The sequence below is a fragment of the Carettochelys insculpta genome, chromosome 8 (genome assembly GCF_033958435.1).
Source record: "Carettochelys insculpta isolate YL-2023 chromosome 8, ASM3395843v1, whole genome shotgun sequence".
NCBI lineage: Eukaryota > Metazoa > Chordata > Testudines > Carettochelyidae > Carettochelys > Carettochelys insculpta.
In genome coordinates this window covers 13,545,364-13,572,693 of record NC_134144.1, presented here as the reverse complement: position 1 = coordinate 13,572,693, position 27,330 = coordinate 13,545,364, and the positions used below count along the sequence as shown (strand labels likewise).

Below are 27,330 nucleotides of genomic sequence, written 5' to 3'. Positions count from 1 at the left end.
GTTGCCTGGGATGAATAGTATAGTAATGAATAGCAAGCGGGATAAAGACCATTAGTCTCTGAGCACCCACTTATCTATATAGCATCAGCTTGTCCAGGTAAGAGAGCTTAAGCAGAGCTAGGGCTCTGCTGAGCATCATAGTACAGAACACTTGAAACAAAGCAAGAATAGTGATTTGCCGCAGGCCTAAGAAAGGAAATGTCAGGACAAAACCAGGACACCTTGAATACGATTGACTATATGGTTTTGAAATCCCTCTGAGGGAGGCGGAGACTCCAGATTGGGCATTGGCTACAGACATGGAAAAAACACACAAACATGTTGTGTTTGGATTTACCATCGTCAGCAAGTTTCCCTGAGGAACAAGGTCACGTTCCCATTAGAACAGACCTGACACTTGATTCTTTCCTTCGGAGTCTTTCATTATATGCTTCTTCGCTCTTTGTGATCAGTTTGCGCCTGTGGGGAGAAGAAGGAGAAGGGTTGCAAAATGGACAGTAGAATATCTATTCACGTCTGCTTCTGCTATGCAGCCTTTTTATGTCAAGTGAATTTTGTAATATGGTTTTACATCAGCTCCAGTGCCGACAGTTCTAAACTTAACACAAAGTCACCTCTGCTGTTAGCTTCAGATGTGGTCTCTAGGAGCACACACGAAGCAAGGGCAGTGATCACACATACATTTACAAGGTCTAGTCTGTCTTAAATGTGTAATTTAAAAGTTACCCAACTATATAGAAATTCTGGACCGAAAGGCCCTCCAACAGAAGCCAGGGGAACAAACGTGGCAGTTGTCCTGGGTCCCAGCATTTCCAAGGGGCCCAGAGCACTGGCCACTGCTGCTGCCGAAGTAGCGGCAGCTGGAGCTCTGGGCCCCTCTGAAACACCATGGCAGCGCTGTGTCACCACTCCTTTTATGGCTCTGACAGAATGCTGCCATAAGCCCTGCCCCTTCTGGAGCCATGCAGCTGGGCTTCCCTCCCACCTTGTCCCCAGGCCCAGAGTGGCTGTTGGCCCTGCTGCATGTGGACATAGGCAGAAGTTACAAATACAGTTACAGTCACATCCTTAATAGTGTTAGGGTCTGACGGTTTTTCATGGATTGATCATCAGTAGAAGAATGGGTCCCTTTGATGTTTCCCAGACAGCCACATTTTTGCATTCTGGGGACCCTCTTTTATAATGTGATTCTGTCTGTTCCTCACCAGCATTTACGCTCATTGTGCACGTTGCAGCTGGATGTGGGTTAAAAGAATGTGACCTTTAGGTGTCTGGCAAGTCAAACATTACTCTAAATTTTTTGCAGTGCCCATTAGTACATTTTTTCCTGTAAGTTTAGGGGATCTGGTTATTCTTTGGCCAATTATACCAACATTTCAGGGCCTGGCATTGCTAAGCTAAAAGAGTTACAGGCCTCAGCTGAGAGGCCTTGCATTTCAGCCCTACTTACATACTTTCTACATGATTGTTCCTGCCACCTACTGATCAGCCTTATGCTTGTATAAATCTACAACTCTCTTTAGCTTACAGTGATTATTTAGGACACAATGACATTAATCTTTTCAACAAACTAAACTCATTGGCCACAGTTACTACCCAGGCTACAGAATTTGGAAGACTGCTAGATAAGCAGGTGCAACTCCACAAACTCCAGGATACTCACAGCTGTGATCAGTTTATTGATCCTTTGTCCCCAGAGCTCTCAGACGGTAGGATGCATGCTCAGCACCCACACAACCTCAACACCACACCTGGGTTTCCTTTCTCAGATACAAGCTCTATTTCCATTGAAATTTAGGCCTGATCTTTAGTAAACAATACATTAAACTGCTTAAATCCCAGCTCAGCACGGCATCCATCTTGGTTACCAAGGAATCAGAATGAAATTTTTCCACAGGAAATAATGAGAATGATCATTGATGAGTTAAAATAAGGCCACCAAACTCACTGGAATGGAAGGCCAAAAAGTCACAACGTCCTCTCGCTTCAACTAGTCCAGTAAACTGAGGCAACAGTAGCCTCAAGAAGGGAATGGAGATTTAAATGACCAAGAATGAGAAACAATTCCTCTGCTGTCTCCAAAAGAGAGACTTTTTACACACTAACACCATTTTATGTGTTAAAACTAGAAAATGTGTTTTAGAAACACTAGCCATGTCATTTGAATTTCTTTTGTTTTTTTTCCTTTAAAATTACTCACCTTAATGAAACTAGACTGGTCAGTTACACTTCCTGCACCTCCTGCGTGGAAGGTGATCATGATTTTAAGGACTGGGATAAATAGTTTCATGTGGAAAAAAGTGCACTCTTAAAAATGGGTGGCATTTCTATTCTCTGCCTCAGTGAGGGGACGACGCTTCTGGGAGGGGAGGATTTTTCCACTATGCATCAGAATGGTTTTATCACAGGAGTGGGCAAAAAATCAGCCCTGGGGGCTGGATCTGGCTGACCAAGCATTTTTCTCCGGCCTGCCCAGCTGATTAGCAGAGCGTGCATACTTACAGCCAGCAGCATGTGTTCAGCTGCCCCTTCCTCCATCTTGTTCCATGTGCAGCCAAGCTGCTCCTAGGATTCTCCCGTTAGCTGTGCAGAATTGGAGCGTAGTGCTGAAGTCAGGGTGTTCCCTGCCCATGTACCCCATCTGTGCAGACCAGGAGCAGGGGAGAGGCCCAGCAGAGCTGTTCCAGTCTGAATCCTGGATGGTAAGTGACTCAGGAGTGCAGAGGAGGGAAGTCGGGGGAGAGAGCTGGACAGATTTCCCTTAATGATCCAAAGACTTCGGGGCACACGACAGGTGCATGTTTGGAGATGAACACAGTTTTATGAACAAATGCCAAATTTGTTACCCAACTCTGCTGATACAACCCTTTGAATAATTTCTTCTGAGATTTTGTTCTTACCTCAGAACGGCGTTTTCGTCTGCCAAAGAGGAGATATCGAGCTGGTGTTTAAATTCAGCTGCCGAGATTTTCTGTTGGATGCTTTGCTCCAATGCCAGCAGGTTGTTTTTCTGGGGAAAAGGAGCACCAGGTCACTGGCTGTACCCAGAGAGGCCCAGTCATTTTACATGAAGGCAGGACAGAAGACAGCAGGGATGATTGAGAAACACAAACCCATCTGGACCAGCCTACGCAGGCACAGACATGTGCCTCTCACTGGCTCTGCCTCTGCGGGAGGCGCAACCTATGCTCCCTATTAGAATGTCAAAGGCTGACTGGTTTGAAGTAGCCCAAGTTCTCTGCTGGGTCAGACAGCATGAATGTGAATGAAAGCGGGGTCACGATGGTGCAGCCTCAGAGCCCAATACAGAGACCCATCACTGATAGGGAGGGGGATCCCAGAGGAGCTAGTCACAACAGCCTGACAGGTCAGCACAGTAGAGCTGATTGATCACACTTGCTTTTAATTTCCATGTGCTTTCACCGTGGACACCACAGTAATCTTTCTGTCCACAGAAGGGGTACTGGGCTCACCTCGGGTTGTCCCCTACTTGTATCTAATCAGAGCAGCACTGCAGCTACGAGTCTGTCAGCATGTCCCTGTACACCTCAGTGGTAATACAGAACATTCGTCACAGACGCGGCGGGAGAAGGGAATCCCCTCATTGTAACTGAACGGGTCATGCATGCAGCCAATTGGCGTTTGTATTGTAACAAACCCTTGGGCCTCTGAGAATTTCACTGGCAGCGTGCCAAACACTGGTGTCAAGATATTTCTTGGCAGCTACGACTTGATAGACTCAGCTCCTCTTGCACCTAAAGCATAGGCCTCTACCCCGGGAGCTAAAGGACACGTCAGGCAACTTTTACTTGGCGATAGGGCCTGTGGCATGCAGCAGAGAAGACCTCTTGTCATTTGTTACAATGTTAGCACAAATCCTGCCCTGTGCACTGAGCACACCTCTTTTCCACCCTGCAAAAGTCTGAGTCCAGCAGCAGATGTCAACAAAATGCACACAGACAATACACTAGAACAGTGTTTCCCAAACTTAAAACATCCGTGTACCCCTTTCGGGACTTCAGCCTTACCGGCGTACCCCTTTCCCTGTGCCGTCCCATTGCTTTTCTCCTGCTTTTTTAGTAATTTTTCTGCCACATACCCCTTGAAAGCCTTTCACACACCACTGGTGGTACATGTACCACACCTCGCTGCACTAGAGAACTGGCTTGAGAAGTGCAAATCCAGTCCACCTTTTCAGACATGACCACTAATTCTGGGTGTCAATTTGTGGGGGCTCAACATGCGATTCTAAAAGTCCCCCCCCCCCATTTCCTCTTTTCCCCTCAACACAAGGGAAATCTTATCTACATGGCCTCATTTGGCTGGGAATTCTAACGTCATAGAGGATTCTCTCAGAACAATGAAACCCCAAGGCTTGGGGCTCACTGCTTTATGTTCTCCCATCTCTGCATGCTGCCTGCAACGTCTTGCTGACACTAACTCCCAAACAGGTTCCCTTCCACTTCCTGCTCAATCCCCTCTATCAGGCTCTTAATTCTCAACTGTCCCCATGGATTCTATCAAAATCATATTACACCACCATCCTGTGCCTCATCCAGTACTCTCAACATCTATCATAACTACCACCATCCCATCCTCCAGGTCCCAACACGATTCTCCTTTGGGCTTATTATGAAAAAATGAAATCAGCTGACAATGGGGTTTAGGTGGGAACAAATTACGTATGTAAATGGTTGGCTAAAAGATACAGATTATCAATAACCTCACCCTAATCACTGTAAATTGTGGAACTTTGCACCGAAAGTTAACTGCAATTTTGACCCCACCATTAAAACCGCAGTTATGAGCACATAGCCATGTGCTGCAATTTGTTGTTTGTTCAACACATAAACAAATCTTAAATGTGTACCTGCTCTGATCAACCAATACACAGAGACACGCCTACGCAGACTCAAAAAACCTGCTTTTAGCGCGCACAGTGCAGTACTGCTCTGAAAAGGGAATCATGGCCTTTGTGACAGTAATTCTCAGACCAAATGTGCTCACTTTAAAAAGGGTAAAATACGGCACACAACATTGCCAAAAGAAATGAAGTGACTTTGGAGCCTAAATCCCCTTTTGAAAGCTGACATAGGTACTCCCTATGACCCCCTCATCTCATTGAAACTCAGTGGTGTTTAGGCGCCTTAGTCCTCCATTGATGTGGAAAACAGTACTCCTTTTTTCTTTAACTGCCGCCTCTGCAAACGCCCTTTGACCAGAGACACTAGTTTCATGCCAAACCAGGGCCTTTCTGATGCCTAAACAAAGCAATGACCATCCGTTTATGCTCTCAGTGACATCTGGCTAATCCTACCGTCATCAAGTGGATTGCACATCTGCTAATATTTAAAAGGAGTTAAGTCTGAGGAGAACCCAGCTCTCCCCCTCATAGCTGTGTTGGTACCACAGTATTATCAGGATGAAAAATCTGCAACACAATTGCGAAAGTCAGCAGGTTTGATGGAGCAGCAGGAAGCAGACCTGCTGAAGAAAAAGGTGTCGTTGCTGCATGCTTTTCAAAGCAAAACTGCGTATCGAGGGCCTAATTTAAACACTTCAGAGCAAAGGCACTCGGAGTATGCCTGAAAGCCTGTTTATTCACCTTGCCCTTTGCATGCCAATATGTCAGATGTTTGCAAACATCCTCTGATCTTTAGATATTGCCTGTGCAACAATACACAAGCCATATGGTTGTATCTTCCTGACTGTCCTGGTATTTAGGTTGAGCAGCACTGGGTTCTCTTAAAAAACCAAAAAGCAGTCAAGCAGCACTTTAAAGACTAGCAAAATAGTTTATTAGGTGAGCTTTCATGGGACAGACCCACTTCTTCAGACCATAGCCAGACCGGAACAGACTCTAAGTACAGATTCATCATCTAGTTACAGTGTTATCCAGTGCAGCACATAGACAGAAAATTCATAGCATTGCCCACCACAGCATGTGCCCCTCCTATGCCTCGTCCATGCCAGTGTCTGATTGCCATCGTTTAATTCTAGAAACCACCAGTCACATCCAAGTGTGGATTAATTGTATTCCAAGAACAGACAGTGTGCTGCAAGCAGAGATCCCAGCCACCTCAGCACCCATCTATCTGCAGCAGTGCAGGCCTGTATTTCCAACCTCCCACCCACCCGCAACAGGGTGGGCAACAGGCAAAAGCCTGGCCACGGGCATACATGTTTGAAGAGCAAACTCGTGGGTCAAGATACTGGCATTTCTCAGCAGATGGGACCATACAGGTAGGTGGGAGATGCACTCAATGCTCAGCAGCCAGACTACAGCCCACCTTAGGAGGATTTCATTCTACGGGTCAATGGCGTTGGGAAGCCCGAGAACAGCAGCAACACCCTGTGTCTAAGGAGTCCCACATGCCATAAAGAAGGGAAAGTAGCTGTTCCAGAGAGCCCAGAGGAGACCCATGTTCCTCACTCAATGGCATCACACATGCTTTCCCACCTCTTTCTTAAGCTCCACCTCAGCATTCTGCACGGTTGTGGTGAGAGCCTTGAGAATCTGGTTCTTCTCCTTCAATTCATCTTCCAGAGACTTGAGTGGATAAAACAGACCAGGTCAGCTGGATCAAAACAGGCTCCTCCTCCTCCTATCCCAGCGCAGCTCCCCAGGAGCCTCCAATCCTTGTGCTGCTGTCTGCACCACATGCAGGCCAGGGTTGGCTTAAACAGAAGCCCAGACGTACTGTAGCCCTGATTTCCATGATGCTCTTACAACAGTGAGGAACGTACAGACTGCAAGCTGGCTCTGGGTCCTGCCTTACCTGAATCCAGCCTGTGGTGAGGCTCAGGACCACTGGCTCACCTCGCTGCTGAGGGGAAGCCCCAAGCCTCAGCATCCCTGCGGGACTGGAGTGCAGGGGAAGCCCTGGCGCCCCATGTCACGTGAGTGGGACAAGCTCAGTGAGGGGGTTTGTCTTTGTGTTTGCTTCTCACTTGTGTGTGTCCCCCTGCTTGATTTTTTGGTAGGTCAGCGGCCCCCGACTCCTGCTTTCCAGGCTGGAGTCATTCCTACTGGAAGGGTCCAGCTAATTGCCAATGCTGTCCTTGTATTTCATCACGCAAGATGAGAGTCAAGCATGAGCTCTCCAGCACATGGATCTGATCTACCCACAGGCCTCTAAAGAGAGCCTGCTGCCCCAGGCCAATTGTCAGTGTTCCATCTCCCTCCTACGCCTCCTGGCAGAGCCCAACTGTGGTGGGGAGGTCGGAGCCGTCAAGGGCAGATACATCCCAGAGGGAACCCAGGTCTATGTTAGAGTCAGAGCGCCAGCAGAAGCTGCATTGAGCCAAAATAGGTAGGGAACATTTTTTCAGGTCTGGGGTCACTGACCCATAGGCAAAGCAGTCAGGGGCCACAGAAACAAGAACACACCTCCCTGATGTGGTCCCTGGCTATGGGAAGGAAGGTGCAGGACTGGGCTGGTGGGGAGGATCTGGGTGGGAGGTGGAGGGGGTGTGGGTCTACGTGAGAGACTGGGTGCAGGAGGGTTTGGGGTGTGAGGCCTGGAAGGGAGGGTGCAGAGTTGGGGGTCTGGATGGGAGGGGTGCAGGAGCAGCTTGGGGTGTGGCACCAGGGAGACGGGTGCACTTACTTTGCAACACCCCAGGATGCACACGGCTCTGTGCCCCCTTCCCCACTCCTAGGCACTGCCCTCCATTCTTCTGATTGGCTGGGATTCTGGCCAATCAGAGCAGCAGTAGGAAGCCTCTAGGGAGGCTATGTAGGCAGCTGCTGCTCTCCTTCCCCCAGCTGGGGGATGGCAGCAAGCGGCAGCAGATCCCAGATCGCTTTTCTGACCCCTCCCTCCAGCCCCAACCTCAATCCGAGCCCCTGGTCTGCATCCAGCCTACAGCTTGCCTGATCTGGCCCACAACACGCCAACTCCTCCACGCTGCCGTGGGCAGGATGCCATGGAGGGGAGCCCTGAGCCTTGGGGTCCTGATCCAGACTGCAGGCTGGGGGTTCCCTACCCCAAGACTACAGCCTTTAGACACTCTGGACGTGCAGCTTATTGGTCAGCCAGGCCCCTGGCTGGAGTCTGCCCTTATTCAGGAAGGTTGAGATGAGTTTTGCTTGTTTATTTCGGGTGTTCTAAAAACCCCAGGGCCCCTCCAAGTACCCAGAACAAAGCTCCATTTTCTAATGGCAATTACAGCTGCATCTCCTCACCTGCTCCTCGCCTATTGCCAAACAGAGCACAACAGGGAGCAGAGTCATTTGCACTGTACCCTCCCCAAGCTTAAATCCCTCAAGTTCAGGCCCACCCAGCTGATGGAGGAGAGTGAACTGCTCAGAAATCTAGCCTGAGCCCACGGTACATAGATGCCCCCGTTGCACTGTGCACTCTTATTTTCCATACTTGCCTCCTTGATGCTTTGCAACTCATTTATTTTCTCCTCATCCTCCTCGTGCTGCCTGATGTACTCCTGAAAAGGACACAGAGTTAGTGCACCATTCCTGGCACGTGTGTTACTTTCTGGGGCTTGGCAGCAAGCAGCTGATTCCAAACACCCAAACAGGCCAAAGCAAACGCTAGGCAGAGAGCCAAATGCCCAGTGAGTTTTAAGTTGCCGGACGTGTCCTGTATGCCTTACGAGCCCTGGGTTGGAACAGAATTATCCTGTGATTAAGTTTCAAATCCAGCTGTCCCCATCTCTCCCAGTTACTCAAGAGCACTCACTCCCTTGCCAGGACAGTAGTCGCCGTTGTAGGGCTGCACGATCTCATGCATGCTCAGGAAGGGATCCCCTGCAGTCACCACAGCTGAAACATATGCAGTACTTCCAGTGGTTTGAGAGGAGCTGCCAAGGCTGTAAATGTACCCATTGGTAGGGGTCAGTGATGGCAAGTGATCTCCCTTGCCAGGCTGTCCTATCACCTCTCCCCGCTTTAATCTCTCCACCTGCTCCCACTTCAGTCTGTTGTTAGCACCAGATGCAGGACTTCATTTGTCTGCTACTCCCATCACCTTCTCTACACCATCCTCCTCCTAACACATGTGGGATGTCCTCCCCAGTCTTGTATGCTCAGCAGGCACCCTCCTTATTAATCAGGGCTTAACCACATCACACACCGAACACACAGGGCTCACCAAGAAGGAGAAAACAGTGACCGCAAGTGACAGGTCCTCCAGTCACCAAGAAGTCACTGTTGGTGCAGCACAAGAAACTGCTGAAAATATAAAGGGTGCTGTGCACTTAGCAAGCCTTTAAGTACCCCATCAGTTGGTTCATACAATACTTATGGAAGGTAGTAATTATTCCCATTTTACAGATTGGCAAACTGAGGCAGTGTGTCTGTCTTCTCCTGAGCATGTCCCTGAGTTGGTCTTCACCAGCATCTAACCTACCATGCTGTTAAGCCGGGAGTGAGACACCTTTAATACACAATTTCTAGTCTAATCCATCATGTCATCTGCAACTATCACTACGAGAGCAGCACATTGCCAGTGTGTGGTGATTATCATGCTTCTGCTTTGAAAACAAACCTGAATGAACCAAACCTATGGGCTTCTTGCTGTTATTGGGAGGCCCTATGAAATGGGGCAAAGAGGTTATGGTGACTTCCTGCATGCTGCTCCTGGCAGACAATAATGCCTTGGCCACCTGTAGTATCCGTGTCTGCAGTTCTATTTCATCAGGCTCCCCAAAGCCTTGGAGCAATAGAAGCCTTATAAATAGGCACACGGATTTATAACACTTCCGGTGCTATTTTACTGGCCATAAGAGTTCCTGGGAACTGCTGCAACTCAAAATGTGGCTTTACGCTCACTCAGGACTAGTTACCTCTTTGTCTTTTTGGTAGAATTTATTCATTGTGGCCTCACCACTCTGAAAGGACTTCTTCAGCTGCTCTTTCTCCAGCTCAAATTTCGTCATCAGTTCCTGCTCTGCGGAGAGATCAAGAATGAGGTCAGCGGGGCTTTTCCTACTCATTCATTTTAATTCTGTGTCTCAGGTGGACAAGCGTACCTGGTCACATATCTCATGACACAAGCCATTGGACCCATTCCAGCTGCATTCAGTATTCTACAGCCCCAACGCTGTGGTATCTAAGTGCCAGAGGATGAACGACAGCACTGAGTGTGCCTCAAAGAGTAACATCCTCAGATGCTTTCTACTCCTGGGCTCTAAGTGCGCGCGCGCGTGCGCATACGATCACTTTTCCAATCACTATCTTTCTCCCATCTCCCGCCCTGCAGTCTCTCTTCTTTGCACGGAAACTGTGTAGCTATCACTGGTTTTACTTTGCGAGGCTCTGTGATGTGGCACAATGTAGGCAGAAATAAGTCCTTCCCCAGGAGCACCCTTCCTACCACATGGGTTAGCAGCGAACAGAAACATATGGCTAAGTGACAATATGGAGGAAGTGGCTCTTATATTCAAAGCTCTTATATGTCATCATTAATAAAAAGTTCTTTTGTTGCTGGCTGTTTAAAATTCCAGGAAGCGTCAGGCCTGTGGTCCCAGTCCAGAGGTGGGAACAACAGCCCCAAAATACAAAAATCTCTTCAGGAATACTCACTGCTGTCACAGAAAAGCTACAAGAACTACGGCAGAAAGTATTCCTGGGGGGTTCTCTATCCACTGCATAATGCAGAGCAACCAGTTACTCTATTGCAGCCAAACCTATGAGAGTCAGTAAAACTGACCGGGATAATCTTGGGAAAGTATTTGCATCCCAACAATGAAATGACTCAAGTGCAATATCTAAAACTCCTTGCATTCATTGAATTCATTACATTCCAAGCTGCCAGCGTCCCTCTGAACAGAACAGACTGCCTATACTCAGGAGCAGCTCCTCAGCAGACAGGGGAGGTCACAGGTCCATTTTTGAGCTATCCTGTGTACAACAGCTGCAGCTCCGTCCCGCGTGGGACGTGAACACAAGTGTCCTCGTTTACTCACTTTGCTGTAGCAATGCTTTCTCCCGCTCAGTCCTCTCATTCTTCTTCCATTCGGCCTGCCTTCTCAGCCATTTCTCCTCCATTTCATCAGAAATACTGTCCTAGGTGCACAGACAACGCGCGTTTTCAGTACGTCTCCCAAATCCCTCACGCTGCCGCCAATGAGGCTATACAAAGCTAATTAGCAACTATATAGCCATTTCCATCTACACATCCCAATGCGATTCCCAAGGGAGCTCTCCCCCTGTCTAAGGAGCAGAAGGAAGATGATCCTTTCGAGGAACAGCTTTTGTGATCCCTGCACAACATGCTTCCCCCCACAGGGCTGAAGCAGATACCTAAGTAATGGGAGATCCTCCAGCTGTGACCATTGTCCCTGGTCCCACTAATACTGCGTGAAGTTCGGCTATGTAGTGCATAGCATACATCCCCGGCCCCATGTCTGATATCATGCCGTCCTTACCCACAGTGCAAGTGCACTGAATTCAGCACAACAAGGACTCTGTTTACCTCTGGGGAGGAGGGGGTCAATCTGATGAGTGCATTCACGTCAGTATCTTCCTGAGAAATTAGGGGTAGGTCTAGACTTACCAGAAGATTGACTCTTTCAGGGTTGATGTTCTGGGGTTCGATTTAGCTCGCCTAGTAGGGATGTGTTAAATCGAACCGTTGGGACTCGACAGTCTGCCCCAGTACTTCATTTTCAAAAGGAGGGAGGTCAATGGGAGAGTTTCTCCCATTGACCTCCCTGTGTGTGGATGGCCAGAAAAAAAAAGAAATACATCGATCTTTGAGACGTTGATTCCAGCTCCCCCTGCAATTCTGTATCTGAGATCGACTTTCAGGTCGAGCATAGACCCTTGTAGCACTGTAGCGGAGACGGACAGTGCAGCTGCATTGATGCAACTGTGCCCCTGTAGTGTGTCTGGTGAAGATGAGCTATGCTGACAGGAGAGCACTGTCCCATTGCATTCCCTGATTCACCTCCATCAGCGGAGGACATGATGCCAGCAGGAAGAGCATCTCACAGTGACTAAGCTCCAGTGTGGTCAGTGCTAAGGTCAATGGAACACCTGTTGCTTGGGAGGCGGCTTTTACGCAGCCCTGAGCGACATTCGTTACATTGACTTTGGCGGTAGCGTAGCCCAGCCCTGAGATTAGACTAACAGGGCCCAATCCACCTTTGGCGATCTCTGCAGGGTGGCTGAAATCTCACCTGATACATTCGAAAGGCGTTCTTGAGATGCCTGTATTCCTGCTTCACCCCCTCTGAGCAGCAAGAGAAAAACAAGAGGTGTAGTTAATATAGCAATTTTAACATGAATATCTCAGCCAGGGGGATTTGGATCAAAACCCTGAATAGTAATGTGAGTGAGTTTGGCATCTCAGTCCAGCCCCCGTGAGAAAGGTCTGTATTACAGATCCCACCATGTAGTATGGGACTAAGAATGAAGAAATTAACTTTTCATGAAGTAGGCTTAGAATCAGAAGGAGAGTGAAGCTGTGGTTACAGCTCTCAGGCTTTGTCTACATTGCAGCATAAAGCTATATATATATATATATTTTTTTTTAAACAGTGTAGCTGTCTTCACTGCAAATACCATTAGGTCAACTCTAAGGTCAACTTTCTTGCCACACCCCTCCCAGGCGGTATAAAGCCAAGTTCAAATTTAAGAGATCAAATTGATGCTAGTGTGGAAACACGTTACTTCAAATAGATTTTATTGGCCTCCAGAGGTAGCCCACAATGCCCCACAGGTGTCTGTTCTGGCTGCTTTCACGTCCACTGCTCTCCAGGTGCGCAGGAAGTAGGTACCAGGAAGCCCAGGAATTTGAATTCATTTTCTTTCTGACCAGCATGGATAGCACAGCTCAGGAGCGATTGCATCTAGCCATCATGAGTTCTCAGGGGTCAAATTCTCATCAGCGTTCTCAAGGTTGCCAAAGAGCCCCAGCATGGAGCCATCAGGAGATCCAGGACCTCATTTCTGTGTGGGGTGACTAATCTATGCTGAGCAAGCTGCTGCCAGAAGAGGCCCTGTTTTGATCTTTTCCTGCAGCAGCTTCAAGAGGCACAGAGTGAGCGAGCCCAAGCCGCTGCTGACAGAAAGGGCACTCATCCGTTGCAGCAAAGCATGCTGCAGTGCAGGAAAAAGGACTCAGCAGAGCTCCCGATGGCTCTCAAGGAGCAAGCCAACATCCTGTGGTCAGAGCCAGCCACCACAGAACTCACCATTACATGGTCTCCTCACCCTGATGCCCGAACTCCCCTCGGTGTTGCTAGACCTCCCCTCGTCGTGAGCCATGAACACGGGGTGGGGGGGGGAGAAGGTGGGGGCACGGACAGTCTTGCAGTGCACCCCCAGGACCTCTCCACACTGCAAAAGGCTCACATTCCCCCACACGTGACGCCTGGATTCCCTTCTTTTTCCTACCCCTTAACCCTCGTCCCCTAAATAGAATGATTTTGTGAATGGGGAGCAGCGGGTAAGCAGTGTCACCCAGGGTCACTATGGGCATCTCCACATCACCAATCTTGATTTCTCTGGTCTGGGAAGAGTCCCCTCCAGGAGCTTTCTGTACAGTCTTGAATTTCTAAAGATGCGTGTGTCACGCACCTTTCCCGACCACCCCACCTAGATGTCAGTGAAATGACTTTTGTGATGCCACCAACACCTGCAACACCAGGGAAAAGCAGCCCTTGCAGTTTATGTGCTCTTAGGCCAGGTAGTTTGGGGATCTGTCACCTCACCGCTGTTAGGAAACCTCATGGCGGCAAAGCCGTCCACTCTGTCCTGCACATTTCCCAGAGTCAGTGTTTTCCACAGCAGATGGGCATTGATTGCCTTGGCTGCCTGAATCACTGCAGCTGCCACTGTCAATTTGCCCACCCTGAATCGATTCCCCACTGGGTGGTAGCTGTCGGGTGTTGCAAACTTCCACAGAACAATTGCCACTTGCTTGTGAGCTGTCAAAGCAGGTATCGTTTTGGTATCGCAGCATGTCAGGGCAGGAGACGACAAACCACAATGTTCCATGAAAGAGGCCTTGTGCATGCGGCAGTTCTGCAGCCACTTCTGGTATTCCCAGACCTCCAAAATGATACGGTCCCATGACTGCCTGCTGGTTTCACATCTCCAGACCCAACACTCCGCTGCAAGCAATGCAGCCAGGGCAGCCAGCAGCGCTGCACTCTTCTTCTCCAGTCCTTCAGTGTCATCTAAACAATCTGCGTCCACCTTATCCTCCCATTGGCTTTAGCCAATAAATACCACATGATGCTTCGGGAAGTGGCCATAACACACAGTGCAATGGCTCTAAGCTGGTCAGGATCCATGCTAGTGCTGTGAGCCAGGGGCAGGATTTGGGAAAAAGGCCTAAAATTCCTTGGGCCGGGTGTTTTCCACTGCACTCTGGGATGCCAGTTTAAACCCAGTTCAGATCTGAACAAGACTGCTGAAATCCATTTATAATTCCAGAACACCACTAGCATTAAAGGACTGGCACTCTGCCAGCCCCCAGTCACCTTCCTTAACAACTTGCCCTCTTCGCCAACATAAGATTGATAATCATGGCTCAGGCCAGGTCTGCACTAGGGGGTAAAATCAATTTTAGAAATGCAAACCCAGCTGTGAAAACTGCATTGCTGAAGCAAACATATCCAAAAAACAATTTTCGCAGCTGTCCCCAAAGTGGGATTCACTTCCCTCACTCCGCCTGACTGCCAGGAGTACCAGAGTCCACAGTGGCACCAGGACAGCTCGATTTAGTGTGGCCCTACGAGCCACACTAAACAGAACCCTGGAAGATCAGCTGCCAGTGTGTCGATCTTCCCCTAAGCGTGAACGTACCCATCTATCCCACTTTGCTTTCAGTACTGAAACAGAGAGACAAGGGAGGCTTTCAAAGGAAGTCTGCTGCTGTGCGTATGCTGGAGAGGGAAAGAACCCAACAGGAGTTTCCAGCTCAGAGTACCCATGAAAACAAGGATCAGTACTGTGTGAGGAAGGACTTCCTAGAAAGCCTGTGCATACCCAATTTTTCTTGTGCAAAGGCCCTCTCAGTCTTCAGTTCTTTCTTGTACTGCTCCTGTAAGGCCTGGAGGTTTGCAGAGTGAGCTTCTTGGAGTTCCCTGGGTGACCAACACACAAACAAACCATGTCACTGCATGTGTCCTTAGAGCACACTTTCCCCTCATCCATCCACTTGGTCATTTATAGTGATGGAATAATTCCAGGAGGTGAATGGCCCGGTGAATGTAACTGCATAAGTTATTTTGATTCCTGTGTACTTTGCTCTTAAATTTCTAGGAATCTGCAGGAGGTGGCTGATATTTTGTGCTCAGTTCAGACACAGGTCGCCAAAAGGAAACACACACTGTGCTGTCATCCTGGAGACTTTGTTTTGTTGTTTTCCTGGGTTTTAAAATAAAAGTCAACCAGGCCCAGAAGGATATGGTGGTTCTGTGTGTGTGGAAAAAATGCAACTTGGGATGCAATTTAATCAGCCAAGGGGCCACAGATGTGTCATGAAGATCTTTCTAAACAAGCAGCCATTAAAAGCTTTATGCCATCTCAAACCATCATCTAGTTTACAAGTAACAAACAGCCCAGTGGCTCTCTGGAGACTAACAGCTGTATTAGGTCATGAGCTTCTATTGTCAAACCCACTTCCTCAGATGGGATTTGGAGTGAAAATACAGAATCTAGGATTTATATAGCAGGGAAAGGGGACAGGAACTCACAATATTTTCACCAGCCATAGCACAGATGGCCTCCTGACACGGCAGTGCCAAGATTGAAAAGTTAGCCTAATTCTGGTCTGGATTCAAAGTTACAGGACTCAAAGCATAGGACTGAACTTGATGACCTCCGGAGGTTCCTTCCAGTTCTAGGATTTGGATGCCTGAGACCAGATGCCCCAAAATTCAAATTTCAGCACTTTTCCCTATTCTCAGTAGTAATCATGGTACAGAGGTCACAATGCATCAATTCCAAAGTTGGCTCGTTTTATATAAGACGTACTGTGACGTTGTCTCTTATTCTGAGCATCCACAACCACACAAGATGTCAAATCTTGTAGGGACAACTGTGGTGTGCAGTATTCAGTTCATATATATGTTTTCTCCTTACAGAGCAGTTGTACCTGATCTTATTCTCATGCTCTCGTTGCATCTCATTGCATTTTTCTTCCAGATCCTTCTCCAACTTGAAAGACAAAACACATTTTTATTGAAGGTGCAAACACTACCTTCCTGGCCATTAATTTGAGAGAAAATATCTGCTCCAGTTGGATATACAACTCTCGTCAGGTTACTAATTGCCTGCCTCTGAAAAAGGTTTTCTACCCCAGTTTGGTTACAAAGAGCGCTCTTCATTTACCCAAGCCAGGGCTCTTTCATCAGTGTCATCAGCTGCAATCAGAGCCAAAGCTTCTAAATCTCAAACAGTCAGGAAGAAGGGAGTGGCTCAGTGGGGCCAAAATAACTCATTGGGATTAGGGTGCAGGGACACAAGGGCTGTGTCTACACTAGCCCCAAACTTCAAAATGACCACGCAAATGGCCATTTTGAAGTTTACTAATGAAGCGCTGAAATGCATATTCAGCGCTTCATTAGCATGCGGGCGGCTGCGGCACTTCGAAATTGACGTGGCTCGCTGCCGCGCGGCTCGTCCTGAGGGGGCTCCTTTTCGAAAGGACCCCGCCTACTTCGAAGTCCCCTTATTCCCATGAGCTGATGGAGCCCTGTTGGGACGAGCCGCGCGGCAGCGAGCCACGTCAATTTTGAAGTGCCGCGGCCGCCCGCATGCTAATGAAGCGCTGAATATGCATTTCAGCGCTTCATTAGTAAACTTCGAAATGGCCATTTCGAAGTTTGGGGCTGGTGTAGACGTAGCCAAGGGCAGATGTGCCAGAGTGAATGGGAGCGACTCAAGCTAAGTCTAGAATATCCCAGAAGATCACCCCTCTCAGGGTCAATCTCCCGAGGTTAGATTTTGCTCCTCTGCTAGGGATGCGCAAAATCGACCTCTCAGGGGTCACAGTTGACCTTGGTACTCGTCACAAGACATGAGGAGTAAGGGAGGTAGATAGGAAAAACTCACACATCGACTTTCTTCAGTAGGGATGGCACAAACATTTCCTGAATTTTATTTGTCTTTTGCATTATTCATAATATTTGTATTTTGAAATAAATGATCAAAGTCATTGAAACGGAGGGGGGTGATGATATTGTATTCCTTCAACACACAAAATATGCCAAGTTTGGCAGCATTTTAAAACAGCGCACAAAACGTTTTTCATTTTCAGTGCAGCATTCCCCCTGGAGTAATCATGACACTAAAGGATCCGGGCAGCACTGGTTGGTTTAATCAGTCCTCAGACTGTGTGACTTCATGGAGCACGTTCTGAGAGGAAGAGGAAGATGACAACCGCGTGGACTCACCAGTTTGCAGGAGGCCTGGTGATCTCTGCGTAGTTGCTCCATCATATCTGTCAGCTCAGCGATCTGTTCCTCTAATTCAGTAATAATGTCCTCCCTGCAATGATATACCAGCTCTCTGCCATGACTGGGAAGGGGAGCGCTGCTGGGACAATGCCATTGTTTTAAAAGTAGCAGCAGTGGAAAGAGAACGATCACTACCAGATACGATCAGCTGGCGCTGGTCTCTGGGTCAAGTCCTACCAGCCATGCCACTGCAGGCAAGGGTGCCACTTTAGGAGGCGAGGAGGGGGCTGTAGCAGCACATACGGGGATGCTGCTGCTCTTCTTCCAGTAACTATCGGAGAGCAAGGCAAAAGGACGCAGCTTGCATGCATTGCTCTCACTTCCAGCTGGAGAGGGGAACTGGCAGAGGAGTAAGTGATGTAAGCTGTGTAATTTTCCCTCACTCCCTGCTCGGGAGGGGAAGAGCAAGCAGCATCCTGGACTGAACAAGACAGGAATATACCCACTATTTTCTTACTTTCAGGTCTGCTTTCCTTAGAGAAGGTCTACATTTAAAGCCAGTTTCTAGCCCGCAACATACCACAAGCAGTGGGACTGCAGTGTGGCATCTGCCAGCTGGCAGGAGGTGAAGGAGACCCTTTGTACATAACAGCACATCTTGCTGACACTGGTCAGCCAACAAACAGGGTTAGAATCAGGTATAAAACAGATTCCTGCCGCAGATGGGAACAGGAGACTGCTAATTAGGTCCATAAAAGTTTACAGGTTTTGATTTGACCCGAAAGAGAAAACAAGCAATACTCACGTCTCAAGTTTCACCGGGCTTCTGCAAAGAGAGTGAGAGATTAAAGGTATGTTATCAAATATCTGCAGGAGGAACTGGAGGTGATTGCAGGAGCTGGTTACAAAGCAAAGAGCTGACTGCGTCTAAGAGGTGGATTGTCACTGAGCGTCCACTGAAGTTTGTTCCATTAGCAACTCCTCTGATAATGCAGGAATGCTGTACAAAGGATCCAGAACCCTGTAACGGTTCTACAGGGACTCTTCAGTCCCAGCATCCATTGAACTCTTGGTGGTAGCCACTAAAAATAGACGATGAAGTGGATGGGAGTGCCTGATGAGAAGGCAAGGTATAGGGTGGGGTCAGGAACCCCCACCATGGCTGTCAAGAACGACACACAAGCCGATTTTCATAGGCATATGAGGCAGGAGCTCAGCCTCACCCTCAGCCTCCCACATGCAGCTGGGAGCTTGCTCAAAGCCAGGCCGCTGTGGATTAACAAAAGACCAGCTCCTGCTCCCAACCACCACCTAAACAGTGAAGCTCTGCATCCTCATTTATCTATTAATAAAGCTGTTGTAAGTAGGACTATTAGTGACATTTAAAAGTATCACCCTTTGTATAGGTATTTCAAGGCAAATCAGAAACAAAAGCATTTGTTTGTTCTGTATTCTGCCTGAAAGCAGAGAGCTCTGAGCACACTCTGGGCAGACACGCTCAAGTTATGCTTTCCTCAACGAGCACTGTGGTATAGAAATTTCTTCTTCTAACATTTGAGGCAACCAGATCTCTTACTGGATCTTCAGTTTGATCTGAATGACTCTTTGACAACCAACTGACGCACTCCCGGGTTTTTTTTCACTCCTCTGTTTGCCTTAAACACTCCCATCACTAAGAAAAATATTGCAGAAATAAAACTCCTTCATTAAAACAAATGCTCTTTTGGTAGCATCCCTGACTTTGGAAGGCAGATCATCATGGCTGAGACTTTACAGATGATTTGCAAGTTGCAGTTGCATTATCAAATTACAGTTCGCACTTCTCTCTTCTTCCCTTGTGACAGCTCCGTGTGCACCATGTGCAGAAGAATGAACAGGATCCTAAACTCTCCCAAACCAAAAATCCAGAGCAAAGAAGCTGATTCTGCTCTCAGTTCTAGGAAGTTAGTGGAACCACTCCCACCTTACTGAAGTAAGAGACGAATCAGACTCTATCTCCCTCTTAACACATACCAGGTATTTATCACGGGCCAGATTGTACTTTTACAACAGCTTTACGCTGGTGTAACTCAGTTTGGCCAGACAAGGACCCCTTGTCTATGCAGGATGTCAACTGGAGGATCATGTCCCCTCTTTCAAGTTTGCACAGGTTCCTCAAACACTATTATTTGGCAGCAGGGAGGAACCAATACAATTTAAGATTCAACCACCTTTCTTGTCATTTAACTCATTTCCTAAGATTACCTGGGAACAAAGGGTGGGGCTGGTTCTTCAGTCGTTCCTTTTCTTTCAAAAAATTCCTTCCCCAGCGTGACGGAAATATGTTCTTTACTCCGAGTCAGGGTGTAGCCAGGTGAGATTTCTATGAACTCCTTTGAAGCCTGGGGACCGAAAGACAAGATATTCAGCTCCAGAAACGCAGGGGCTGGACCTCTAAATCCATTCAAAGGATCACCATCTCTTGCTCTCTCAGGCGGCTGGGGTGTTTTCTAAAGTATTCCTGGTATCAGCAGAAGAGACAAACGGGATCCGCCACCCAAAGGCCCTTCCCCAAAATGAAGTAGAATCAAGCTCGGTGCTATTATATGGCTTTATGCTTCCAGCAGGCTGCCAGTGTTGAAGGCCGGAAGTAAAGAATTCCTTATCCATATTAACTGCAGGGGAAAGTCAGGTAGAACGCTACCGAGCCAAGCTGAAGTTTGTTCAGGAGAGACGGGGTTGACATCCCAACTCTTAAGTGCCAAAGGGATTTTTAAAAACTACAGGCCAAGGTGGTCTTGGTTTTCACACAGCATGTGCTACTACTCTGCTCAGAATGCAGTTTCCTATCTTCTAGGCAGTAAGGGCATGAACTGACCGATTACTAACACATTCCCTGTGGAACGTGAGGTTTCCAGGCAGGTCGCCTATTTAAGCTCTGACCTGGCCCAAATCTGTTTAGATGGTACTTGCAGATGGGATTTCACACAGGGCTATGGACCACTTAACCACGGAAACCCCCTTCCAGGTGCCAGCCAACTATAACCATCCGCAGTGTGGGGCTCCACCCTGTAGCCAAGCTTAAGGGAGCCATGAGGGCTGCCTCTGCTCCACCTGCCTTAATAGGCCAAATGTTAACGCTTAGACAGCTAAAATTAGGAAAGCTCTTTACATACTCAGCAAGCCAGTCCTGATTCTTTCATGTAAGGAGCTGCCAGAAACCTGGAATGTCAATTTTTTGGTTCTTCCTGTTTAATAGGAATTTTAAACAAGTCATGACTTAAATCATCACCACACCATGCGCCAGAGGTTACTTCCTATTAACAAGATAGATCAAAGACTGGCGACATGGTTCTGAGACTATTTAACAGAATACAGTCCTCAGATTGTGTAATGAGGGTTCTACCATTTAATAACACGTGGCAAACTTGTCGTGGAGGCCAAGCTGAGGCTAGTAATATGACTGGTTCTGGTCCCCTTTGATCTTTAGCACCACTCTGTGTAGGAATGGGATTTGGGGGAAAAGAGTTAATAGAGCAGGGATAGAAGCAGGACTTTGGCCTCATAGGGAGCCAGCCTGTCAGCACTTCCTGTTGCAAACAGGTCTTTTTGGGGCTCCCCTCCTGCCGATAGACAATTCACCTGGCTGCATCCAGGCAGAAGGAGACCACTTTTGGTGACTTGAATGAGCTGCTTAGAGGGGTCACCAGCTTGTTCTGCACCCTTGGCAGTAAGAGGCTTCAAGTTTGGTTGGTTTGGCCATACAGGACCTTCCACAGGTGACTTTCTGAGAAAGCAGGGAAGAAAGAGCAAGTGCTCCCCCACTGTGGACATAAAACATTGCCACTGGCTTGTCAGTCGAAGCAAACAGGCTTTTCCCTCTGACATGCAGTTGAGGGAGGCATGATGGGGAGGGCAGTGGACTGTCCTTGGCTTTTCAGCTCTGCTACAAAGTGCAATTCCTTGGAGTGCCACAAACTTTGAGCTCAGATGAGCTGCTCGCCACAGAGCTAACATATCTGTCACCCATCAGAGAACACTGAGGCGGGTGGATAAAGGGAACAACTTCACAAACATTGAGTGCGTCTGCCACCAACCTAGCAAAAAGTTAGTATGCAGGAGGACAAAGTTCAGATGGTGGCAACTTAGTGAATAGAGTGGCCAGCCAGCTTTGCAAAGTCTGCATGTGAGCATCCCCTAAACTCTTCAAGGAGACTGAGTTTGGGTTGCTCTTTGGCACCTGCTGCAGGCCTGCCAACCTGGAGTGATTTAAAAGGGTCTGGGGCTCCCAGCTGCTGCATGGTAGTGGTTGGAACCCTGGTGGTGCTGAAGGGCTGACTGAGGGAAACTAGCCCTCAGCTCTGCTCCTTCTGCCCAATGCCCTGCCCATTCTGGGGCCCCAGAACCCACCTATCCAGGGCCTGACAAAGTCTGTTAGCCATCCTGATCTGCCTAAGGCAAGAGATACAGGGCTCGAGGCTCAATGACCAAGACATCCCTTTGTACCCATCAATGGGGAAAAAAACCCAACTGGGGCCAAAAATGAAAACTCACGCTAAGCACTAACTCAGTCTAGCATGCGAGCTAGAAAAAAATTATAGCCAACACACCAAGAGCACTTCCTAAAACCAGACAAGCAATTCCAGTGACTCCCACGCCTGCTTAAAAGAAACTGAAGGAGCTGAGAGACACACAGCTGGGCCTTTAAATCACTGCACATTAAGTAAGGCAGCAGAGGGTCCTCACGTTGCCCTGATGAGTACCATTGGTGGAAAGAATTCAGACATTGGTGTGTGAGGCACAAGCGTTCCAAGGGTGGAAGGCACGCGGGCCAGCACTGGAAGGAGGAAAGTCCCATCAGCACAATACAGCAAACGATTCCACCTGTTTTACTCACATCAGGTGGTTCTCTGCTTCGTAGGCGACAGCCATATTTTCTCCTGGGCAATATCCCTCTGCAAATGAAAAGCACCTCCTCAGACAGCTGCAGAGCAGCAAGAGTTGCTCACTGACTAAAACTCTTCCACTTCAAACATCAGAGCCAGGCACAGTCAGCCAAACCCAGTTTCTGTGGGCTGCCAGGGTGGTGAGGTCTAGGGATACGCCCCTTTTTCTAAGGTATCAGGGATTTTTTGCTTTTATATCAACAAGGGCCACATCTGCAAAGTTCTGTGCCTCAGAAGGACTGGTGATCAGATTTGACAGTCTGGGTGCCATTTGACAAGCCTTGATGTTAAATTTAAAAAAAAAACAAAACCCTACGTCAACCTTAAGTGTAAGAAAGGAAACGGGGCAACCAGAGTGGCTTCGATTACATGAATTCACTGGTAATGCTCCACCTGATGGAGGCTTGTGTTTCATATGTAAAATTACCATAACTTCAGTACCATTGGGCTGTGAGTGATGTGAAGTCTTGAGACTGCAGATGAGAGTTATCTGCTTTCTGTTGCACACAGCAGCTTCTTATGGAGAGTTAGCACCTGTACACACTGGAAAAGCCACTCATGTCACAGACCACTTGAGCCTGACATGCTTGCTGCAGAGAATGACCATAAATACTTACTTTGGAGTGCTGGGAGGTTTTAGAGCAAACAGAAGGCTATCTGGGTTTTTCAGGACCTTGCCTAGTGAGGGGGACCCGATTTAAAAATAAGCGGTATTTAGACATATTTATGCAGCAGACACAAACCAGGCTTAGGTCACCATGGTGACAATGCCCTTGTGAGAGCAGAAAAGAATTACACTTGATGGAGGCAAAAAAAAGCAGTCCAGTAGCACTTTAAAGACTAAACATAATTTATTAGGTGAAGAGCTTTGATGGGACAGACCCACTTCTTCAGACCATAGCCATACCAGAACAGACTCAATATTTAAGGCACAGAGAACCAAAAACAGTAAGCAAGGCTGATGTATCAGAAAAATTATCATCAAGGTGAGCAAATCAGGGAGTAGAGGGGGCCGGGGGAAGAGTCAAGAATTACATAAAGCAAAGTATGTAAAAGAGTCCCTATAATTTACATACTTTGCTTTACCTAATTCTTGACTTCCCTGCCCCGCGCCCGACTTCTGCCCCTCTGCTCTCTGATTTGCTCACCTTGGTTATATTTTTCTGATTTGTCAACCTTGATTACTATTTTTGGTTCTCTGTGCCTTAAATGTTGAGTTTCTCCTGGTATGGCTATGGTCTGAAGAAGTGGGTATGTCCCAAGAAAGCTCATCACCTAATAAATTATTTTGTTAGTCTTTAAGTGCTACTGGACTGCTTGTTTGTTTTGATAGTATCTTGCCAAGCACGACTATCTCTCTGTTGCTGTAGGCAGTAACCCTTTAGCCAACACTGCTCCTGTTGGGGCCAACCGCTGAACTGTAGGTACCATCACAATGCCCTCAGGAAGGTTGCATTAGGTGTACTTCTGGGCACACTTTGGTCCTGAATCTATACTCTGTTAGTGCAAGTCTACAGCTGAGGGGACATGATAGCAGTTTACAAGTACCTAAAAAAGGAGGGAGCAAAATTGTTCTCCTCGGCCTCTGAGGATAGGACAAGGCGCAAATGGGCTTAAAGGGCAGCAAGGGAAGTGTAGGCTGGAGATTAGGAAAGAGTTCCTAACTGTCAGAGTGATCAAACACTGGGATAAATTGCCTAGGGAGGTTGTCACTGGTGATACTTAACAGCAGGTTAGACAACCATCTCTCAGGGACGGTCTAGACCAGGGGTGCACAAAGTGGGGGGCATGTGACTCTTCTCAAAGGGGTCCAGCACCACCAGCCTCTTCCGCCCCACCTGTTGCCACATCACATCCTGAATATGCTGCTGGCATACAAAACTGGTTCCTGCCTCCAGGCCAGGGGTGCCCATATCTATTCCTGCTCTCTCCTACTCCTTGTTCTGGAGAAAGGAGTTTGCCCCCCCCCCAGCCCCCACCACTTAGCACCTTTGGCCATTGAATCTTCTTTAAAAATCTTCCCAGCCCTAAGAGGGCGGTTTGGAAAGGAAATAAGGAAGTGTGTTTGGCAAGAGAGGGGAAAAAACCAACTATCCCCCAGTCCAACCGCTGGAGGAGGCGCGGACGGCACTGCCCTGTTGCTCTATTTCCCTGTCCACTGCTGCGTTTATAAATCCAGGTTTTCCCAACCCTGCTGCCCTTTTCTCTGGAGCCTTTGCAAAGGAGCAGTTTGGGCTCAGTCTCCAGCCACCGCTGCTCCCCGCCCCCGCCAGGAACTCCAAATGGGGAGAATGGAGTGGGGAGCAGAGAGATGGATAGTAGCTGCCTAGCAGCCTGGCTTGCACCAAACAGCTTGGATGGCAGCAGTCAAGTCCCTGGGCTTCTTAAAGGGCAGAGGCCAGAGATTGCCCTGCAAAGCAGAAAGTGGCTGGCTCCAGTCACACACCTTCCCAGCACAGCCATGTTCCCTTTCTGCAGGTGGGTGGCCCAGTTTCCTTTTCTTTTATCATTAGGTGTTTTTTTCCCCCCCGCTCCAACTCCATTCGTTTTTGCAGCGCAGGAGTCAATTCTAAGCACTGCCAACAGCAGAGCAGACCCCGTGATACCTGCTGGTTTGTGACGGGCTGTCTACAAGTCTGAAGTGAGACCTTGCAAGGGGTAAATTGGGGAGCCAAGTCTACTTCAAAGTCTGGAGGATAGAATCAGAGCTTCATTTGGGTTCCTAATCCCTGCCTGCTCCACCCCAGCTGCCGAGGGAGTGCAGTGTGTCACCTCCGGGGGACCAACGCTCACTTCCGGACATGTTGGGGACCCGGCTAATTGCGAAGACAGAAAGTGGGTCCTGACATTAAAAAATTTGCTCCTGCTGGTCTAGCCGGTGCTTGGTCCTGTTGTGGGGGCAGAGGACTGGACTCGATGGCCTCTTGAGGCCCCTTCCAGTTCTAGTGTTCTACCATCCTACAGTTACTTGGCTTGGATTATGCCACTTAGAATTCTGCTAAAACAAGCTGCAGTGCATCTCAGCAATAGTTTCTCAGCTGATGCCTTCCCTGAGTCAGAGGTGGAAAAAGTCCCCTATAAGTTACTAAGAGCACAGCTGCTTTGGGGGGATGTAATTAAGTAGAATCCACTAATGTCCCTCTGAAAAACCACTTGAGTAAAAGTACACACACGTGTGCGCATCACATCTGGATTGTGCTCCACTACCCAGCCGTAAAAGCAGTTGCATTTTTATTCAAGTGAATTTTTGGGTTCTTCTCCTACCTCTGCCCTTAGTCCCATCTCTTCTCTCTGGACTTGAGGGAAGCCCACAGAAGTGACACACACAGCGCCTGACACCAGCACTAAAATCGTTCCAATATGACTCGTATAGAAAACGTTTGGAAAGGGGCACGTGGAAGTGTTGTGACTGGCACCCCAGAGGGTAGATAGGCAGGGTTAGTGGTATGCTCAGCCCAGCACGGGACAGTCTTGAGGGAACGTCTGTGACTCAACTCATTAGAAATGGCACATAAGACTTGTATAAAAATCAGTCCACATGCCCCCACCCCCGTACCTTGAAAACACAGGTCTCTCTGAGAGCGCGTGCAAGCAAAACACTCACTCCCACCACCACACACCATTAATGGGGACCACATAAAGATAAATGCAAGAAATTGGTGTTAAGAAAGAGTGGTGCACTCTTTTCCTCCAATGGCTTCTGCTTACCTGGCTCTCTGATTCGGTAAAGCAGGCATGGTCTTCATTAGCCTTTTACCCCTCACATTCCAAGGGTCCCAACAGGCACAGTACAAAAAGGAGGAATGAGACATGTCTGCTGAGCAAAAAGGCTGGAGATGAAATAAAGATTTCAGGATTGAGAACCATTTACTAGCCTTGGAGGTTTTTTTCTTTGCAAGTCAAATAAGCTCTCACCCATCCATAGGAGACTGACACAGCCATTGTACATGGAAAGGCCCATTCTGACCTTGGCCACAAATGTGCAATGCCCACTGAGTTCAGTAAAGGGGTAGATAGGTGTAGCTGAGCAGAGGCTCAATCCTTGCGCATTAAGAGTGCCAAGTCTGATCTTTTGACCTCACATGGAGGCAGAGTAGCTTTCCATTTTGTTTTCATCAGCTACTTACCTCACACATTGACCCACCCCCAGCAACGGGCAGGGATTTTTGTGAACTCACAAAGAGGTGGCTACTTTCGAATGGTCACAGAGGTTCACTACGTTCGTTTTTTAGTAGGGCAGGGTCAGATCTATCCTTTTGGGATCCACAGATCAATGCAAATTGGCCTGCACGGAGATCCATAAAAATCACTGGGAAGGTAGGCAGCCATTGGGAGGTGTCTGCCTGTCGTCAGAATACCGGATCAATACCCGCAGTTATTCGCTTACCATGCAGGCACTCAGCTTACATTGAATATTGGTCCTAACAAGTGATGGGCTCTGCTATGTGCTCTCCATCTGCCTTCAACGCTGTTCTTCAGAGGCCCTTGGCACCTTGTCCCTATAAGACACTCTTCTAACCTGCAATGAACTCGTCTCCTCCAGGGCACCTACCGCCCTCAACAAAAGATGGGAAAAAACAGCAACGAATTTATCATATCACCCTCAGGTGACGTCATCACTACTCGGCGGTGGAATCACCACACTTGAAAGAATTTAGAGGCACTTTCACGAAGAAGAACAACAATTCCTGGGGAACACTGGAGAGACTGAAGTAGCCTAAATTGACATAATTAGTTCAGAGAAGGAGAAGGGATAGATAGGAGGTGGAGCGTGGTAATAGCTAGCACTATTGGAAGGGTGTAACCAGCAAGGGATTACTCTATGGGCTAACTAGGGAGGTAGCACTAAGAGTAAGGGGGTCACATTTAGAAACCGAAAAATTAGACCAACTATTCAGGCAAAATTTCTTGATTCTAAGTCAGGGGTGGCCAACGCACAGCTCGAGCCACACGTGGCTCTTCGAGCCATTAAATGTTACTCCTCCTCAGAGCCACGCCCCTGGAGCGCCATCCGCTGCGCTGTGCACACTCC

At 48.2% G+C, this 27,330-nt stretch overlaps 1 protein-coding gene across 1 annotated transcript; it reads right to left on the bottom strand.

Annotated features, from left to right (window-relative positions):
* Window positions 1-56: 56 nt before the first annotated feature.
* FLACC1 (flagellum associated containing coiled-coil domains 1) lies at window positions 57-26,110 on the bottom strand. The gene is made up of 15 exons (XM_075000766.1): window positions 26,008-26,110; window positions 22,916-22,991; window positions 22,250-22,307; window positions 19,618-19,754; window positions 18,179-18,199; window positions 17,371-17,464; window positions 16,071-16,132; window positions 14,960-15,057; window positions 12,142-12,194; window positions 10,927-11,026; window positions 9,805-9,908; window positions 8,383-8,445; window positions 6,461-6,550; window positions 2,901-3,010; window positions 57-459 (listed from the first exon to the last, which is right to left on the bottom strand). Exons 1-15 carry the CDS (start codon window positions 26,108-26,110, stop codon window positions 369-371), a joined length of 1,260 nt encoding a protein of 419 aa, XP_074856867.1. The 3' UTR covers window positions 57-368.
* Between the last annotated feature and the right edge of the window lie 1,220 nt (window positions 26,111-27,330).